The sequence below is a fragment of the Chiroxiphia lanceolata genome, chromosome 4 (assembly GCF_009829145.1).
Source record: "Chiroxiphia lanceolata isolate bChiLan1 chromosome 4, bChiLan1.pri, whole genome shotgun sequence".
Taxonomy (NCBI): Eukaryota; Metazoa; Chordata; class Aves; order Passeriformes; family Pipridae; genus Chiroxiphia; species Chiroxiphia lanceolata.
The window spans coordinates 3,495,530-3,516,199 of NC_045640.1; the positions used below are offsets into that span (position 1 = coordinate 3,495,530).

General features: G+C 48.3%; 1 protein-coding gene across 1 annotated transcript in view; it reads right to left on the reverse strand.

The window, feature by feature from the left end:
* Positions 1-245: 245 nt before the first annotated feature.
* ADRA1D (adrenoceptor alpha 1D) overlaps positions 246-20,670 on the reverse strand; it is a 47,716-nt gene continuing 27,291 nt past the window's right edge. Inside the window, exon 2 of the mRNA XM_032686582.1 lies at positions 246-4,525. Within this exon, the coding sequence (XP_032542473.1) occupies positions 3,957-4,525 (569 nt within the window). The 3' untranslated portion in view covers positions 246-3,956. The remainder of the gene's footprint in view (positions 4,526-20,670) is intronic.

The window sequence follows — 20,670 nt, forward strand, 5'->3', positions numbered from 1 at the left end:
CCCCTTCATCCCTGAGATTGTCCTGCCCTGACTTGCTTTTATCACAGATTCTTGCATGTGGGAAAGATTATCCTTGTGAAATTGCAAAAAAAAAGTCTTCGAGAAATAACCATGAGTGGATAATTTTCAGGTGTTTCTTCCTCCCTCCCTCTCTCCCTTCCTCTCTCCCTCCCTCCCTCCCTCCTTTCCTCATCCCCTACAGCCCTTGTTTTAAAAATCAGACACAGCAACAATTCACAGCAACATTTTAGACAGGTTTGTGCATGTATTTGGTACAAACAAACAAAAATATGTGCATTCTGTTCCATAGAGCTTACACGGATCTGACAGAACTCGGAACACAAAACAGAAATACTCCGGCTAATAAATACGTCTGGGGATGAAAAATAAAAATCTATACATAAAAAATTCCAATGTCTGCTAAAGAAAATGTACACTTATATACACGCTGTAAACAATAGTAATGCAACCCAACTGCAGTCCAGCTCAGGCTGACAGGGACCTTCCTTCCCTCGTGGACTCAGGGGAGTCCAGTGACACCAAAACTCATCAACAACTAGTTCCTTGAAGCAGCAAGGTCTGACAATGCAATAGTGACATGGAGCCAGTGCAATGAGGTGAGATCTGCTGGAAAAGCAAGGTACAGGTGCTTTGGGGAATGGCCTGTGTGGCAAACTTGGAGAAACAGGGCCATTCCCTCAGCTGGTCACACCCTTGTGGGTCCAGAGAAATCCGTGGGATCAGACCGAATTTACCTCCTGAAGGTCTGAGCCCGTGTTTCCAAACTTGGGAGAGTTTGGAAAAGTAAGGGATTCAAAGAGAAATGCTCAATTTTACACGACATTGTTGTTCCTCCCCCTGCCAGTAATGACAGCCCTGTCTGCTCCCAACAAATCCCTCCAGGAGCAGTCTCAGAGTCCAGTCCTGGCACTGCTTCTGCTGCAAGAGGCCAAATGAAAGAGAGGGTTCTGGCTTAGGTGAGAAACAAGTATTTTGCCTGAATGCAGCACAGCAGAGCTCAAAGCTTCCCTACAGTTCCTTCTAGGGCATCTCTTGGGGCCAGATCAAACTCAGTAAGTAACTGAGCCAGAGTTTGGGCATTTACTTGTGTGTACATGTGCACTTAAATATTTATCCTTGTTTTCTCCCTTGTAGGTGCGTAAAGAATTGGGATGGAGAGGCAGCAAACCTCCAGACTAATCTTTCTTTCCCTTCTGGATGCTTTCAAGGGGCTGGAGGCTGTAAATGCAAATGTTTCAAAACTGGGGGGAGGGGGGGGGAAGGAGTAGATAAAAAAATCAGGGAGAAGAGTAAGCAATAATACCAACTCATTTATGGGAATGCTTGCCAACATTTACTGAATCTTCATTTATAGGAGGATGTTGGCCCCTTTGTAGGAGAATGCCTTGTATTTTGGAGATGATCCATGTATATAAATACAGTAAAGTGTGTACATGTATCTCTCTGGTCATGGATGCACTCGTGGACTGCCCCCTCCCTGATCCCTTCTCTGCTACATCTCCAGTGCCTCCCATCAGGATCCCCAAAGCTCCCTGGAAACCAGTGGCACCTGCAGTCCTTACACTGCAAAATGACTTTTCATGTCACCCCATCATCACTGCAGGGTGTCACTTCCCCGAAAAGCCAAAGGTATAGGGAAAAAAAGACATGTATTTCCCCACAAAAATTCCCACGGGATGTTGGGTCCCTGCTTTTGTGTGGTTGAACCTCCCCAGCTGGAACCTCTGGGTGGTTTTGCAGATGCTGGAGAACATGACGAGTCTGGTTTCAGTGTAAATGCAATGCTGCCCCATGTGCCTTGGTGGGATTTGCTGCTGGGAGGAAAATATTTGGACAAAATCTCCTGATATTTGTGCAATAATTGGTCCAGTTTGGAGTCCTGCATCAAGTAAAGGGTGCTAAGGGTTGTTGAGATGGGGCCAACTCCAGATACCTTGTCTCAATATGCAGTGCTCAAAAGACTAAAAAATAAAAAAGTCCAACTTTCTCTCTCTTTTGTTTTACTTTGAAGCAAATGAACAGCAGAAAGAAAGGTGACATTCTCTCTAATGTGCCGAGGAGCCTTTCATCTTCCTTTGACAGCCACCCTTGATCAGCTGCATGTGCTGCAGGCACATTCATGAAAGACTCCTCATGGGTTTGGGGGACAGTGCTGATGTGGATGAGCTTCCACCCAGGAACACATTCATTGCCATGTTTCCACCTTTTGACTTCACGTTCCTGTTCTTTAGTCACCTGGCTTGAGCTGCTGCAGCTCAGATCCAGACTTCACCTCCATCACCTACGTGTCTCCTGCTCACGCCTTAACCCGAAGATCATTATCTGAAGTTTGATAAAAGCAGCCTGAATTTTGAAAACAGTGCCTGCAACACAGGGCCAAGCAGAGTTTGGGTGACCACTTTCTGAGTCGCCTGGCCGAGGTGGGCCTGTCATGGCCCCAACTCCCTGAGTTTCCTGGAGGAGACCGTGGTGCCCTCCTGAGGGGTGCTCACACTCTGGGGCTGTGAGCAGGGAAAACCAACCCTTACTGTCGTTGCTTTTGACCATGTTAGAGGACACACCCAAGGCAAAACCAAAGGTTTTCATGTATCAGGTTTTTGGGAAGTCCTTTGGGAGAAGAGAAGAGTCAGGAGCACGACCCTGACTGGGGAGGAGATCCGTCCGTGCGTCAGCTCCATTTTAGCTTTGACCCAATGGGCAGTAGAAATGCAAACTTCCAAACTCAGCCATCCCACCTTTCCTGAGCCACAGAGCAGGATGGTTGAGGACCTGCATCACAGAATCATTATGGTTGGAGAAGACCTCTTGGATCATTGAGTCCAACCACTAACCGTGTTTGCTACATGGCACATGTCACCAGGTGCCACATCCACACACCTTTGGACACTTCCAGGGGTGGTGACTCCACTACTTCCCTGTTCCAATGCCTGACCACCCTTTCAGCAAAGAAATTTTTCCTAATATCCAACCTAAACCTCCCCTGGCACACCCTGAGACCATTTCCTCTCATCCTGAGTGAATCTCCCGGGATGTATTTTTATCCTGTGTTTTTTCAGAGAAACAACTAGAGCAAGAAGGGGACAGAAAAGGTTGGGGATGACTGACACCAAAAGGAGCCGGTTAATCTCTGTATCACAGATGGATGGGCACTAAAGCAAGGTGGATTGCAAGTGTTTCACTGGAAAGTGAAATGAGAAATGCTTCACAGGCTGGAATTAGAGGAGAGAGACCTGCACACCCTGTGTAGACATCTGGACTCCTCCTCCAGCCTAAAACCAGGTTATGTGGAAGGGGCAAAGCTGTGGTCACTGCAGAGATGATGGCTGAGAGCCAGGATCCCCCCACCCTGCTTGGAAATACCCCAGTCTGCTCAACCTCCAGAGCCAGGGGCTCGGCTGGAGGTCCTGTCCAGCCCTGCAGATCTGCAAGCTCCCAACCCATCATCTAAAGGATCAGCTGCCAGCTGCCGCCTGGCAGTGTCCTTCCTGGATGCTGCCTCTGGATGGAAACGTGATCACATGTACTAAGGCAGGGTTGGCATCTTTTGGGGTTTGATCTTTCCATCAGATTTCACGGTGGTGTTTTTAAGGCAAAGGAGACATCCTGGTTTCCCTTAATTGCACAGCTTCTTCCAAAGTCAAAGACAACCATCCCCTGCAGGGAGACAGCTCTTCTCCTAAGGCCATATCCACCCCACATCTTCCCCTCCTGCTGAGGCTTGTTAAAATGGGATATGCCATTGGCTCTTATTTGAGGAACCCATAATCCCACAGAAGGGGCTGAGCGCCACATGGGGGATTTTTGGATAACCTTTGGGCAACTGCATTTTATACCTGATTGCTGCTTCCAGTCTGCCTGACAGACCCACAGATGGTATCCCTCCACATTTCTGCTGGATACCTCTAAAGAAACCATCGACAGCTGTTCCAGAGGGTTCAAATATCTGTTTCTCTCAGCCCACAGCAGTCTGTTAAGTCATGGGTTTGATAATCGATGGTTTCTGTGAAATCATGAGGGATCCCAATAGAGACAGACTCCACCTCTGTTTTGTAGGTGGCTGTCACCCCCCCTTTGCTGGAGCCACCCCGGATTTTGTTAGAAAGGCTGTTCATCTTCTCCTTCAGCTGGGTGGATGCTGGTTTCTGGAAAGGAGTGAGCATTTTCCAGCCCTTGAAGCTGAGCGTTCGCCTCTTACTGGCTCTCTCCTGGAAGGAGGAGTTAAATATGAAGGAGCTGTTCAGGGTGTTAATCCTGGGCCTCAGGTCTGTCTCAGAGTCCTGCACTGAGCTGTTGGCAGAGGCCCCTCTCCAGTGGTGGTCGTAGACTCTCCAGATGGGCCGTCTCCTGCGGTGGCACTGGCACTTGAGCAGCCGGATGAACGCGCGCTTGAACTCCTTGCTGGAGCAGGGGTAGATGATGGGGTTCACGCAGCTGTTGAAGTACCCCAGCCAGAAGATGATCTTGAAGACAATTTCGGAGGGCTTCAGAGACGGGAAGAAAGAACCTTGGGAGAGATTAAAAGAAATGTGGTTTAGAGGAAGGGGAGGGGGATGGGAGCGCAGGGGAGTGAGGGCGGTGGTCAGTCCAACTGGGAGAGGTAGAGACGTGTAGAAAAGACTGAAGGTGTGATGGGTGGAGAGACACTGGAACATGTTACTCAGAGAATTTGTGGCTGCCCCATCCCTGGAAGCTTTTAAGGGCAGGTTGGCCAGGGCTTGGAGCAACCTGGGCTAGTGGAAGGTGTCCCTGCCTATGGCCAGGAATTGGAAATGGATGACTTTTAAGGTCTCTTCCAACCCAACCCATTATGTGATTCTACAATTCTGCTATTAGGTCCTTGACTTGAAATGCCATTACCACCAGAGGGAAGATCTAGCCTGTGCAGGATTGGAAGGCATCAACCCTTCAGTGATAATGATCCCAGAATCCCAGAATATGCTGAGCTGGAAGGGACCCACAAGGATCATCGACTCCAACTCTTAGCCCTGCACAGGACCATCCCCAAGAGTCACACCCTGTGCCTGAGAGTGTGATGGATAACACTGAATTTTTGGCAGGACTCTCCTAGCCCCCACTGCAGAAGTTCTCCCAGCAGCAGAACCAGCACCCCCAAATCATCTGTGAACCATTGTGCAAACACACACAGCTCACAGGGAGGCTGGGCTGTCATTCTGGGCAACAGCTTCTGTGTTGTGGTTTGTCAACACAAGGCAGCCAGACCCTGTCCTATTCCACATCAGACAGGAAAAACTGTTTGGTCTGCATGCATCAGTTCTTGGTGCCTGCCTCTTCCTACATATTTCACTTCCCCTGCAGACTAAAAGTGTGGATACAGCCCTGTCCCCTGCTCTGAGAGAAGAGTAACACCCCTTCAACTCCTCCACTCAGGCATTTTGGATCATCAGTGTCACACACCCTCTCTTCAAATTTTCAGTCATGCTAAGGGGCCTCAGATAACATCCGCTGCCACAAAGTCTGTCCCTCCCACTTGAAAACTCTTTTGTCCACCCAACCCCTAATAAGTTTTTGTGGAGTTTCCCTGTGGTTTTCTTGCTGAAAAAGCTGGAGATTTTTTTTTACGGAGCCAGAAGATGTCACTGTTGCTCCCACATGGCCTCAACACTTAGCATTCCCCCCTCAGATCTGAAATAACTTTCTGAGTCAGCCTTAATTTCTTTTAATTTTAGCTCTGGATGACAAATTGTGCCATGTGACCGAGCATTAATTTGTATTTTAGTAAATAACATTAACTCTGGATATCATTATTATTTTCCCTGAGCTAAAAAGCCTGGTGTCAAAACAGTAAAACAGGTGCCAGGAGCCAGAAATTCATGACTGGCGCTACATTAAAGCTCCCCAGGCTGTTTGCTGGAGGAAAACCATCATCCAGGAAACTCAAGAGTGCTGGTTCCAGTCAAACTTCCTTACACCCATCCCTAAAAAGTGGAGAAATTACAGCCAGACTCAGCATTAGGTATGTGGGCTGTTCCATCATGGGGACATGAGAGGAGACAGACAGATCCCAGCATTTTATGATGGTTGGGCAGGGAAAGCACAGATGGGGCCACACAGCTTAAACATCTGCTGAAGGCCAACCCAAGCCAGGCTGGAGTCCATGCTGGCTGTCAATATGTGCTGAAGGAGGCACTGAACAAGGACAGGAAGCAGGAATGACATCTCTGTGCTGGGAATATCCAGGGACTTCATGGAAATCAATGGCATTTGCAGCTTAATGAGCAGCTGCTGCTGGTGTAGTCAGTAGGTCTGGATGGAGCAATAATTACAGAGCCACAGAATGGTTTGGGTTGGAAGGGACCTTAAAGATCATCTAATTCCAATCCCCTATCTTGGGCAGGGACACCTTCCACTATCCCCACTTGCTCCAAGCCCTGGTCAACCTGACCTTGGACACTTCCAGGGATCCAGGGGCAGCCACAGCTTCTCTGGGAAACCTGTGCCAGGGCCTCACCACCCTCACCCTATTGGGAAGAATTTCTTCCCAATATCCCATCTAACCCTGCCCTCTGGCAGTTTGAACCCCCTTGTCCTGTCACTACATGCTCTAGTAAATAGTCTCTCTCCATGTTTCCTGCTGTCTCCCTTACACCAGGTTTAGCTTTTGTGGAGGCAATGACCCCACCTTGGCTGTTTTGGATTAGAGGAGTTTGTTCTTTCAGGGAGAGTGGTGAAATTTATGAGTTGGCTCTACACTGCTTGAATCACCACATCTGATTCTAACCCCAGCAGAAACTGCCTCCTGAGTGACAGCCAGGGGCTTCTAAACCCCCAGGGGTGCTGGGACCAACCCCCCTTTGCACTGCATGAAGCGTCTCCTTCATTTTCCATCTGACCATGGCTTTGAGCCATCCCCCATTCTCACCCTGCCCCCACCCCACCACCCTGGACCCTCAGGAACCTTTGATGATTCAGGCAATGTGGATCAGCGATGGCTTTCCAAGCACAGCATCAATCCCTCTCCTCAGTCTCAGGTCTTGGCAACAGTGGGTGGGTTTGTTTTCCTGCCCAGACCCACACCCTATCCATTCCCTACAAAGACAGGCTGACAGAGGTGGGGTTGTCCAGCCTGGAGAAGAGAAGGTTCCAGGGAGACCTTAGAGCTCCCCTTCCAGTGCCTAAAGGGGCTCAGGAGAGCTGGAGAGGGACTTTGGATAAAGGCCTGGACAAGGGGGAATGGCTTCATACTGCCAGAGGGTAGGGTTGGATGGGATACTGGGGAGAAATTGTTCCCTGTGAGAGCGGGGAGGCCCTGGCACAGGTTGTCCAGAGAAGCTGTGGCTGCCCCTGGATCCCTGGAAGTGTCCAAGGACAGGCTGGATGGGGCTTAGAGCAACCTGGTGTAGGGGAAGGTGTCCCTGCCCGTGGCAGGGGGTTGGAAATAGGTGATCTTTAAGCCCCTTCCAACCCAAACAGTTCTATAATTCTATGATGTTTTGGTTCCACTTGGGGACCAGCCTGTACCCAGAGCCCTGAACTCTCTGCAAGGTAATCCCTGGCTCTCAGCCCTTCAACATCACACTGTCCCAGCTTGATCCTGCCATAGCTCCATGTGTTTGGGAGCAAGGCAGGTGAAGGACTTCACTAAAGATGTAATCCTACTCATTCTCTTGTCACGGAGAGGTTTCATGCCTCAGTTTCCCCACCGGAGAAAGGGGCTAATTTCCCTGAACTCTTTCACAGTGTTGTTGTGAACCCTGTTAGCAGCACACTGGGTTCTCAGAGGAGCTGCAGCTTTATGCAGCACTTTTTTTAGCTTCAAGAGAGAGGAAAAGAAAACAAAAAGCTATGGTAACAAAGCAAATAAAAGAAGGGTCTCTTTTAAAATTCAACTAGTAATTACTGCTTGAGCCAGGCTACTTAAGAGATTGGTGCTTGCTTAAACAGCCTGTTGGTTTGTTAAAATAACAACTTACATCCAGAGTTTAGCGGTTCATTGCACAATTCAGTCTCTGTACTACGTGCTTTGTCTTTTGCATCCAGATACAAAACACAAATTGAAAAGAAAGAGAAGCCATGAATCATTTGAATTTCAACTTTGGCCGGAGTTTTCACCCACTAGAACCTCGTGTACATCTGAAGACAAGGGGCTCATTACCATCCTCATTGCCATGCAAATAAGCCCTTGCAAGGGACGTGTCCTGAGTGCAGCCACAGTTTCCCCCATTTCTTTGCACTGGGATGAACAGAACTGGGCAGGGAGTCCCCAGAACAGCTCCTTGGCTGGTAATTTTGTACCTGCTGGAGCATCAGGCTCTTCTGATGGGCCCTGGGAGGCTGCACCTAAGGAGGGGCTGTGAGGTCTTATTTAGGGAGTGAGTAAAGAATGGAAGAAATTAAGTCTTGCTTTCATGTACGTGAATATGCAACAACACTTCGAGAGAGGGAGTGTTTTTGGGCTGAGGTTTGTAAGAGTTACTATATAGGAGCATAAATGTTAGAATGTGTGGAAGGCAGTATTGAGTGGTGGGCACTTGAAGAGCTCAGGAAACACAGAAAGATGTGTCCAAGGTCCAGAAATAGAAAACAGGAGTAAAAGATCAGGAACAGCAACACAGAGTGATGCACCAGCACTTTAACCAGTGTAAGATAATAGGGCAATACCAAAGAACAGGAAGAACAATTATTGTAGGACCTGTGGCACAGTAAAACAGTGAAATCTGGTCTTGTTTCAAAGAGGAGCTCTTCCCATTCACTCAAAATCAGCCCTCTGGGCACCTCTCCTGGGCATCCAGTTCCACACTTCCCGCAAAGCTTGGTGTCCTTTCCAAAGGAAGAGGCTGTGACACCCACCTTGGGGACATCCACCCTTTGGATGGTGTTGGTGTGGAGGGCACTGACACTGCCCACAGTATTTGTGCTGGGATCCAGCAACCTCCTGCCATGCTGGAGCATCTGGGACTCCAGATCCCTCACAGGGAGAGGACAATGGAGATCTGGCTTGTTCCTGAACGGGGCTGATGCTTTTGGGGGTAGTGATCCCAGCAGGGAAGTCTCCATCCAACCCAACCAAATCCACATGTGAAAAACACAGAGACAGCCTGGGGAGTAGAGACAGACCTCTGAGGTGCTCTTTCTCCACCCTGGCTGCCTGCTCAGTGATTCTCCCTCTCCTGGTGGATGGAGGATCCTGGTTGTACTTCAGTGCAGGATGCTCCCAGGTAGGGTGGGATGCAGAGCCTCATCCTCATCCTTGTTGAGAAGGCTCCATGTCAGCTTGTGAAGATCCTGAAGAGGACTTTATCTTCTTCTAATAAACAAAACTTTCTAATAATAATGCTGAGTCCATTTGGGGACTTTATCCCTTTCGTCATTTTATAAAAGGTTGTTTTGCATCTTGGCAGAATCTGAATCCTAGTGATAGAGCTGAGTCTGAGCAAGGGTTGAAGATCCTGTTGTAACCCTAAATAATTGTCATCAGGACCATCAAGAAATTAAGAAAGCTGCAGGTGAGCTCAGGGAAAGCCTGTTTGCACCGTGCAAAGTGGCTGAAGTCACAAGCTAAACACGATCTGAAGATTAAACTTCATTTTTTTTGGTGGTTCAAAAGTTGAGGTAACAAAGTATGTGCTCATACTTTTTTTCCCCTAGTTATTCCTGGTCACCCTGTTCATATTTGGGAAAGAAGCAGCCAGGTATAAATGTCTGGAGGGACAGGCATGCTCCCCAATGCTGTGACATTGTGTAATGGGTGACTGGTGAACGTAATTTCTCCTCCATTTATCCAAACACATATCCCACTTTTTTTTGGGTTGTTTGAGCTAGCACAATCTCATAATCTTTCCTTGCCTGCACTTCTCCACCCTGCCCTCCCCATGACTCACTCAAAGGTGATATCACTGGATTGTTTGGAGAGTTGCTGGTCCCAGAGTTCAGTGCTTAAAAAATAAAGCAAAACAAGAAAAAAGACAAATGCACGAACGAAAATGGAGCCAGTCCAATCTAAATTCTGGCCCTGGCTCCCAGTACACAGCCAGAATCTGTGAGCAGGCTTGCTTTCTGCTGCAGTTGGCAAGGGCATCTTTGTTTTAAAAGGTCCCTGCTTTACAGCATGTCCTGAAGAGCCCATGGCACAGAAACGCTGCAGATGTGAGAGCAGGTGGGAAAAACACAGTGACAAAGTCATGCCTCAGTGCTGTCCCACCATGAACTTGGAATTGCAAGGACCAGCAGGGCTGTTCACACTGACAAGGGTGTTGCTGTTGCTTGGTGTGGATTTGTATCAGAGATGGGCTTGGAAAAGAATAAAAAAAAAAAATCTGCCAAGTTGCCAACCGATCTGTTCTTGAGCCAGGAAGCTGCAGAAATCCATATATAGGATTAGCACTGTGGTGGGGACAGGTGTCTCATTGCTCAAACTTCTCCTGAATGTGGCCTCAAAGACTCAGGAGGGGGTTAAGGACTCCCCTGGGATGAGCAAGTCAAGAGAATTGCAGCTGGTATAGGAAAACCCTTGACATAGGAGGTACTGTAGCTGCTGAAGCTCACTGTGGGCTCTCCTGGACAAAGAAAGAGTCACAAAATCACAGAATCATGGAATGGTTTGGGTTGGAAGGGACCTTCAAATTGTCTAGTCCAACCATCTGCCATGGGTAGGACACTTCACTAGGCCAGGGTGCTCCACGCCCCATTCCACCTGGCCTTGGACACTTCCAGGGATGGGGCATCTACCACCTTCCTGGGCAACCTGTGCCAGGGTTTTACCACCCTCATTGTAATAAACTTCTTCCTTATATCTGATCCAAACTGATCCTCTGTCTCTTCCCTCTTTTTCTCTCACAAAGCAAATTAATTAATCTATTCCAAAGTATCACGAACTGCCCCTTTCTGCTCATTATACAGCCTGCCACTCTCCTTACCAGCTCCTTCCAGTCCCCTGTGATGGCTAATCCCTTTGATGCAGCTCCGAAGCTACGGGAGAGCGGGCTGGATAACCAGCGAGGGTTTCTGTGTGTGACTGGGAGCCTCAGATTTCCAACCAGTCTTCCGAGCTTGCTCCTCCACCCCTCTATTGACCACCTCCACGGGGTATTGCAGGCGAATCAGGGTCCTTAGAGGGGTTAACACCTCCTTGCAGCTGGTGTGTGCCTTGGAGTGATGAGGGAGTTCACTGCCCTCCCAGGATGGATCCAAGATCTGCTTGGCGTGGGGAGGAGGACATCGTGTCCACAGCGGCTCCGGCGTTTTCCCTGGAGGACGACGGCGTTGGGTATCGGGTGGAATTCCTCAGCCTGTGAGCTTCCAGCCGACCCCATAAACAATGTCACAGATAAGCAGCAGCTTTCCAGTGAAAGCCCCGATGAGCTGCCTGTGTGTCTCCCTGCGCGTAGGCACTGCCTCCTGCTCCAATTCCACACCTGAGCTGGTCCAGAAGAAAAGAAGGGAGAAGCCACCCTCCCCTGGTCATTGCTGACCCTCTAGACGTCCCAGATTGTCCCTAGTGTTGTCCCAGGCCATGGCCTGGAGAGCCCCTGGCCATGCCAGAGCCCATGGTGGGGTGTGCACATCTGGTGTGTGGGGTCCCCATGGGGGTGGGTGATAAAACCTGTGGTGTGGTGGGGGTTAGGGAAGCTTGGTTTAATCTGGGGCGGTGCAAAGGCAGGAGAGATCAGCCTGAGGGGTGTCAAGGGCTCTGAAAAACATCAGCACTTTCAAGCAGGATCTCAAAGTTGAGGTCTGATGTGTTTTGCCTGTCTGCAAGAGAAGGATAATGTAGCAGAGCCTTGTTCTGATCATTTACTGGTCTAATCCTGGCCCCCAAACCTGTCCCCCAATCTCCAGGAGTGTGGTCCTAGTGATGTCTCCAAGCTTTCCCCTAAGTTGCAGCACATCAGTAGGACCTTTGAAATTGCCCCTCCACTCCCCTCAAGCTCACATTGGAGCTTTTTCTCAGGGCAATCCCAGGAATTTGGATCACTGGTGGGAGCCGTTGCCATGAGGATGTTTCTGAGGCATCAATTTTCCTGAAAACTGTTGGTCTCTATTGAATCACTCAACTGAATTTAGGTATCTGAGCAGGCCCTTGGGCTCAGTGGTTTAGATGATAGATCTTGTGGTGAGAAGGGAGTGATCCGTCTTGTCCTAAGTGTAAGCCTGTCCTGGGCAGATGGATCACACCAGGTTTCAGACGATCCTGGTTCATGGATCAACCACATCACAGCAATCCAAGGTTACACCTGAATACTTGATGGATTTCACCCTTAGAGAATCTGGTTGTCTGATCCTCTCTGAGAAGCTGCCAAAGCTCCCTGTGCATTAGTTTCTTCCTGGCAGGACAGGCCTTTCACCAGTGCAGGGTGACAGCGAAGAGCCTCACAGATACGTCCTGACTATTACCTGACAGAAACCTCATGGGTAATTTCGAGTCTTGGGTTGTGCACAGTGCTAATTTGCTTACCATGGTCCAGTCAGACCCCTCCAGATAAATGTGGTCCAGGGAACACTTCACTCCAGAGACCACCCTCAAAAGAACATAAAGACTGAATGTGCAGCCCCCCCCAGCGCTGTCCCAGCAGGGTCTGCACCCTTAACAACCACCATATGCCCCTGTGCCACATCACAGGCATGAATGCAAAGCATCTGCTTCAGACTGCAGATCCACTCTGGTGGGCTCCCACAAACCCCTCCAGCTCTCCAGAGATTCACACTCCACAAGAGAGTAACTCCGTGGTAGGACCACGGGGGCCACTGATGGGGCACAAGACAGGCTTTGGGTAAGGTCCTATAAAGTACTTAGTCTGCTCTGGTCTGCTCTACAGCCCTCGTTCTGGGGGGCTGTGACCATAAACTGGCTTTTTTTCCCCCTATTTTCTTATTTTTTAACAGCATAGTTGACATCTAGCAATTAGTTTGATTTCTGAGCAAAGTGTAGCTAAACTTGTCATTTGCTGGATAGCATTGGGAATGTGCTTATGAGACTTGGTTATGGACAGGTGAGGGGGCTCAAAGAAGGTTCAGTCACAGAATCATAGAATGGTTTGGTTTGGAAGGGACCTCAAATATCATCCAGTCCCACCCCCTGCCACGGGCCACTAGACCCGGCTGCTCCAAGCCCTGTCCAGCCTGGTCTTGGACACTTCCAGGGATCCAGAGGCAGCTACAGCTTCTCTGGGCAACCTCTGCCAGGGCCTCACCACCTTCACAGGGAAGATTTTTTTTCCTATATCCAATCTAAACTACTCTCTGTCAGTTTGAAGCCATTTCCCCTTGTCCTGTCACTCCAGGCTCTTGTAAATAGTCTCTCTCCATCTTCCTTGTCAGCTCCCTTCAGGTACTGGAAGGCCAAAATTAGGTCACCCCAAAGCCTTCTCTTCTCCAGGTTGAACAATCCCAATTCCATTATGTGCCATCTTTTTCCTGGGAGGGCACTGACCCCTCATGTGGGGACTCACAGCTGAAAGCAGCAGCAGCAAATCCCCAGAAGGTCATTTCATTGACTGCATTCTGCATCCAAGGACCTGGATGCCCCATGCACAAAACTTCCTTGCCCTGAATGGAATACACCACCTTCCATCTTTCGTGAGAGACCTCTAAAGGAGAAAGTCATGCTTAAAATAGAGGAATAACTAAGAAATTGTGGCCTGATGCTGCAAAGGGGTTGTGATACCATGGCCTGCAAGGGGGGAACTGTACCAGCAGCACATAGTGGATATGGCCAAAGAAGCACTGGGTGAGAGGTGCATATTGTCTGCCTGGATTTCTCCAAGGCTTTCACAACGTTTCCCACAGTCTGCTGGAGAAACTAAATGTGCCATGGTCTGGACAAGTGGTCTGTGCAGTGGGTGACGAATGGCTGACAGGGAGTGGTAAACAATTTGCTCCTTCCCAAACCGGCACCCCAAACCTGCCACCAGTGGGATCCATACTGGGCCCAACACTGTTTAATGCCTTCATAAGTCACCTGGATGCTGGGATCAAGTGTATCCTGATGAAGTTTCCTGATGTTACCCACAGGAGGTGGAAGTGGATGCTTCAGAAGCGAGGTCCACCTGCAGGAAGACCTGCACCAACATGAGCATCACCAGCAGAGATAAAGAAGTCGTAGTCACACTCTGCTGAGGCCACACCTGGAGCACTGTGTTCAGTTTTGGTCCCCACTATGCAAAAAAAGATGTGGAAAGGCTGGAGAGGGTCCAGAAAGGGGCCACAGAGATGATCCAAGCACTGGGAAGCTGCCATGTGAGGAAAGGCTGAGAATTGAGTTTACTGAGCCTTGAGAAAAGAAGGCTGAGGGGAGGCTGTAGCCCCGTGCAGCTACAAAGAAGCTGTGACTCCCTTTTCACATGGAAAGATGAGGGGCAATGGGTACAACTCACCCCTGGGGATATTCCTACTGCATACAATTTTTCACCATGACAACAATCAGCAAACTGGAATGATCTCCCCAGGGAGGTGGTGGATTCCCCAGTGTTTTGGCACTGTCAGGATTTCAGCTGGACAGGGTGCTGGAACATTGTCTGGACTGTGCTTTTGCCAGGAAAGGTTGGATCAGATGATCCCTGAGGTCCCATTCCAACACTGATGTTCTGTGATTCTATGAGTTTTTCCTGCTTCTTGATTTTCAACAGGAGTTCTGTGGGACTCTACTCAGGCAGGACTAGGCAGAGGAAAGGGAAAGAGATTTTGAAACAAAACCCTAGGCTTGGATACTGCAAACCAAGCTCACTCTGTAATAATCTTTTAAATGGGTAAGGCAATGCTTTCCTGAGAGAATCACAGAATGGTTTGGGTTGGAAGGGACCTTGGACACCATTAATTCAAATCCCTGCCATGGGCAGGGACACCTTCCACTAGACTTCACAGAGGGCCTGATGGCCCCGAGCTTGGTGTTAGACATGTCCTCTCCATGCCCTCAAACCAAGCTGTCCATTAACTCACCTCAACACTCCTCTGCCCTGGAACAACCTTTTTATCTGCTTGGTTCATCTCCAAGGAGGGCTGGGCAACAGATTCAGGACAGAGGCGGTGCTGAATGGAGCAGGGTCAGCAGGAAGATGGTCTTTGAAATAGTCACAAAATTAAAGAGAAGGCAAAGAATGTAGGATTTTTGCAATCTGACTTTAGTACTGGGCTCCCTAAAGGTAATTATTTTTGCATTGTTTCCTATGCTTGGGAAAGATAAATGTGTATCCAACTGCCTGTTCCTTAATGATTCACAAATAATAGCCTGACTGCAGCCCCCAAGGGGACTTGAAAACAAACCTTAGAATCATGAGACTCAGCAAAAGGACATAAATAAAATTAGGAAAAAAGAAAAAAAAAAAAAAAAAGCAAGGATTGACCAGTCTGACAAATCCAAAGGGAGACATCAGGAAAGTCCTTATTACCAGATGCAAATGAAGAAAAAAATAGTCTCTTGAGAGAAGAAAAAAGTCAGGGTAACCAATTCACATGTCAAGAGCCCTTGTGTTGCTGTCTGAGCAGAAAGGGAGGCTGGAATCCATGTGCTGATGTGAGAGACCACAGCGAGACTCCTGCCTGGATGGCTCAACAGAGGAAACACGCTTGGGGCAGCCTTTAAAAAGAAAATTTCCATCTGGTTCAGGATGTGAATGGGCACAATGGCCTTGTGGGGTTGCTAGGTTCCCTCCAGGGCAATGCTAAGCTTGTCGTGCCGCTCAGAGAGGAGCATTCCCGTGGCTCTCCATTCTCCAAATGGGAGCATCCCGGCTGCCTCCGAGGGCTGGGGGTCCCGTACTCTGCACGAGGCACCTCGAGCACATCTCTGGGTAGCACAGCCAGGATGATCAGCCCTCAGGGAAAGGGAGCATTTATGGGTGAGCTGACTAACACCGTCTCAGCCGGTGTAAGCCATAAGTAGGATGTCTCTTGGGCAAAAATCCAGCCATAGGCATTGATTTTACACAGGTAAATAGTGATAGGACAAAGGGGAAATGTTTTTGATCCAAAAAAAGGAGAGACTTAGATCAGTTATTGGGAAGAAGTTCTTCACTCAGAGGGTGGTGAGGCTCTGGAACCAGTTGCCCAGAGAAGCTTTGGGTGTCCCATCCCTGGAAGTGTTCAAGGGACAGGTTGGACAGGGAGCAACCTCTTCTAGTGGAAGGTGTCCCTGCTCATGGCAGGGGATCGGACAAGATGGTTTTTAAGGTCCCTTCCAACATAAACCATTCTGTGATTCTATGAAAAACTGTTAATCCTCATCATTTTTTGCTGCCTGGCTGCCATACTCTCTGGCTGTCCATGAACCATTTACCAGGCCTTCATGGACTATCAAGATCTGGCAACCACAGTTTGGGAACTGCTGTTCTAGGCTACTTCTTGCATTTGTTGACAGTGGCACTTTGTGGTGAGCCCTCCAACTGCCTTCTGCTGTGCAACTCCCTTAACAGCTTCCCTAAACCTCCCTTTGCAAGGAATTTCTGTTCCTCAGTGACTGCTGCAAACAGAAGCCTGGCTTCCACTCACCTCCAAGATAAAATGGCACTTTTCTATCAAACTGCCTCTTCCGCTCTGGTCAGAAATATTGGGAATGTGCATTTTTTTCCAAATGAAAGAGTAAACTTGAGGAATCCTGTAGAAAAGGAATGGTGGGGAATGATTCTCAAGCAATCCATCCGAGTCTTGGAAAAACCACTGTGTTTGCTGGGTCGGACCCAAGACTATTCTTTGTTTTTCCAACTCAGAAGTTCTTTTCTCTGCACTTGGTTTTCTAAGAATGTGAACTCACCCCGCCCTGTCCTGTTTACAAGCTCGTAATATGTAGATCAGATCTGGCTGCAGGGTAGGCCTTGGAAGGGCTGAATCCTGCTGGGAACACATGGCATTTCTGTACAGCAAGGCCAGATCTGAGCTGGACAGAGGAAAAAGGCAATTTTCATTGGGCCCAACTCAACTCAGGAAAAAAAAATCCTTACCCAGAACGTGATTCCAGACCTCAATTACAGCTCAGGTGAGCAGAACTCACCTTGGGCGGGTGAGTGTTGCCAGGACCCGAACATGGGTGACACCACTGAGCTGGAAAAGATGCCACAGTGGGAGGTTTACTGATTGGGTGGCTGCTTGCTGGGAGTTCTGGTGGTTCCCAGCCTGGAGAACCTTCCAGCGGCGGGATGTCATGCGTTTGGAAAGCACACTATCAGGGGGAAGTGTGGGAGCTTCCTCAGCACATTTCCACTGTGCCAGCCCGAGGACATTCTGTTTATCTCAGAACTGGGCAGACAGCACGTCACTGGCCACGGAGCCTGGCACTGCAGCCCGTGCCCCCCTCCCAGGCCTGCTGGCTCCGAGGGATCCTGACCAGCATCCTCCAGAGAGCCGCACCGCCGGACACGGGCGCTGTGGCGTCACGAGGGAAAGGGTGGGGGAAGAAAGGATGGGGGAGGTTGATATTATTTCAGCTCTGGTGAAAAACTGTGACTGGTTTCACAGGCTCAGGAGGGGCTATTCGAGACCAGCCAGCCAACTTCTGATTTCTTTTCAGGCTCAGAGGGGAAAATCCTCCAACGCCTGCCCTGTTTCCGCACTCAGCTCCAAGGCACAGCCCTTTTGGCTTCAGCTTGCATGGAAAAATCCACAGTTTCTCATCTCTCGCCTTCTCTTTCTTTATATTTTTTTCTGTGTCAAGGAGGGAAACTTTAAAAAAAAAAAATAAAAATTGTATTTCCGTCTTCTCTCCAAACCTGGGAATATTCAGGGGAGATAGCAGAGAGTTTGTCTGTCTTGGCTCAGCCACTTTTCAGCTAATATGTAACTCTAAAAACACTGCACTTCAAAAAGAGACACTTTCCCCCCCTCTCAGAAAACAATGGGTCAGTGGAACAGGGCTCCAAAAATATAACAGGAATGATGAGATAACAACATCCTCATCACTCCCAACAGTTCCTGAAGCCCTTAACTTGAAGGGATAAGGTCCCCTGTTTAATGCTGCACTGGTTGCCTGTGCAGGATCCCTGTTACTCAGTCCTTTCCACCATCTCCACAGGGAGGGTCATGTTATCTGTCTGATGTGAGTAGCACCACATCAGAATCATAGAATCATGGAATGGTTTGGGTTGGAAGGGACCTTAAAGACCATCTAGTTCCAACCCCCCTGCCATGAGCAGGGATGCGACTCACTAGATCAGCTTCCTCTTATCTGGTTATTAAGCCATGACTCTTTGGGTACAGGGAACAGGGACAGGACAAGGGACCAGATTTCACCTGAGGGGCACCCAGGCTGTTAGCAGGGACCCTGGGATGGCTTTGGCCTGCACATGGTACAGTGGGTAGCACAGCTGAGGGATGCACCTGCATGGAGATCCCTCTCTGGGAGGGTTTGGGTATGGTAATTTTAAGCATATGGCTAAAAGTCTGACCCCGATCCCTTTTGGTCACAGGTTGGAGCTGATGATCTTGAAGGTCTTTTCCAATCTAAATGAATCTGTGAATGAGGATGGGGTGACCAAACCTAATCACGTGCAATGGTGTCAGGACCTGACAGTGGGAAGGGATGACAAGCCCAGAAAACCCAGATAACCAACATTTTCTGCTATCTGAGCAATCCACCTGGAAGTCATGGCTGAACAGAAAGTAAAACAATACAAGAGGCAAAAACTGGCTGCCTGGTTGTCTTATCCAGGCCTCGTTGTCTCCTCCAGGTCTGGGACAAGCACAAAGACAATGCTGGAAGGACCAAGAAACGTAGCAGCAGACCAACCATCATATCATGGTGGGTTTGTTTAAGCTTTACAGCCATGTGGAGTTCTAAGGAGACATTTCAGGAGAGAGAATGCAAAAACCATGCTGTGTTGCCTGGTTTAAATGCCTGCACAGGGCAACAGGGTCTCTGCTGAGGAGAGATGAGTGTCTCAAAGTGCCTCATTATGGTGATGAGGCTCATTCTCCACTGACATGCTTCCTGCTCCATCTCAGCCCTACCTCTAGTTCTTTTTTAATCTCCGAACCTGAAGGGAAAAGATGAAGATTTGCATTCAATTTTTATGGCAACCTGAGTACCTCCCAGGAGATATCTGCCTGCCTTTCACCTTTTCATGAGATAAACAAGTCTCTTTGCCTCCTGTGCTCTTCACTCACTGCTCAGAACTAATATACATGGGATATGGAGTGCACTCCCTGCCTTGATATGGACTTCACTCTTAATTAGCTTTTGGATATGCTAATTTTGCATATTTAGTTCTCACTGCAGGGAAGTGACCTTAAGAGGACTTTCCCCTCCTCCTTGGGAAACTGCTGCTTTTGTGGACAGCCCCTATCAAGAAAAGAATCATCCCAGGAAATTATTGTCTTCTCTTCTTCCACCATCACCAAGTAGTTTTGGATTTGCCACCTCCCTCTTAGGGCACTTTGATGGCTTCTCGTGTTGAGGGGACAAAAAAACATTCCATATATAACTTGTTTTGCCTGTGCCCTTCCACCAGCAGTGCTGTCTAAAGGGAGAGAGTCTGGGGCTCCAACGAGGGGCTCGTAGGGGGTTCCCAGGATGTCTTGGTCAGCAGGTCTTCAAGCAGAGTTGTTCAGTCTTATCTTTGTGCAATGAATTTATGGCTGGGTAAGGAGGCTCCACACTTGCTGTGAGGCAGAACTGAGCTTGGCTTCAATGCAGATCCCCTACAAATTTCCTCCAGATATTCAAAACACCAAAAAGAGCAACTTCCTTGGCAACTCAAACCATCTGTCTCATAAAACACCAATGATATGCTTCTTCAATACCATCAACTTTCTTGTAATTAAAGACAAGTATCTTCTACTACTGGGTGAAGCTAAGCCATGTCATGATCCCTGACATAAAGGTCATGGCACAGATTTTAAAGGTAGTTACACACTGAACTCTCATTAAAGTCATGGGCATTAAGCATGACAATATCTTCTGAACACGAGGGTCACCAGTATCAGTCCCAGTATTGTAAATATTAGCAATAATGTCAGTTCTGGATCAGTATTTTTGTGCTCACCCTGAACAGTAGCACATGGGAATATTTTGGTGAAATGGTTCCTTGGAGGAATATTTTTTCCTTCCAGGAACAAGTTGATGACTTGCTCTCACAGTCACCTTCCTCACTGAATGACTCTCAAGGCTGTTGGCAAAAAGACATGTATAATCCACCTAGGAGCAACGTGTCACAGAAAATTAACAATAATAACTCATGCTCAGATCATAAAAAAGCCAAGAACGGGAACAGATGAACCAGACCAAGAAGACTGAAAAATGGAGGATGCTCCATGGAAAATCATGTCCCTTTGGGTCCCCTTTTGGGTGCCCACAGTGCAGCAAAGAAGTCAAGGAGACAGAAAACGCTCTAAGGAGCTCTGCAAGACAACATGAAGCTCTGGAAAAGTCAATTTAGACATGAGATTAAAGGATCTTGATCTATTTGCATTATCCAGGAGAGACTGAAGCAATTTGCTCATGCATTGTAGTGAAATACAGGGGAAGCTCGCTCTGACAGCAAACACATCTTTAATCTAGCCAAGAATGGGGGAAAATTTAAAGGCTTGAAGTTATAGTGGCATAAATTTACTCTGGAAAGAAAGCAGTCATCTGTGATAGCAAGGATATAAAACAACTGGGAAAAGCATAACTAGAAGCATGGGCTCTCCATTATTTGCAGTCCTGAGTTAATGCTGAATGTCTCTCTAAGAAAAAAAATTGTTTCTGAGTAATGGGGGAGTTCAAGA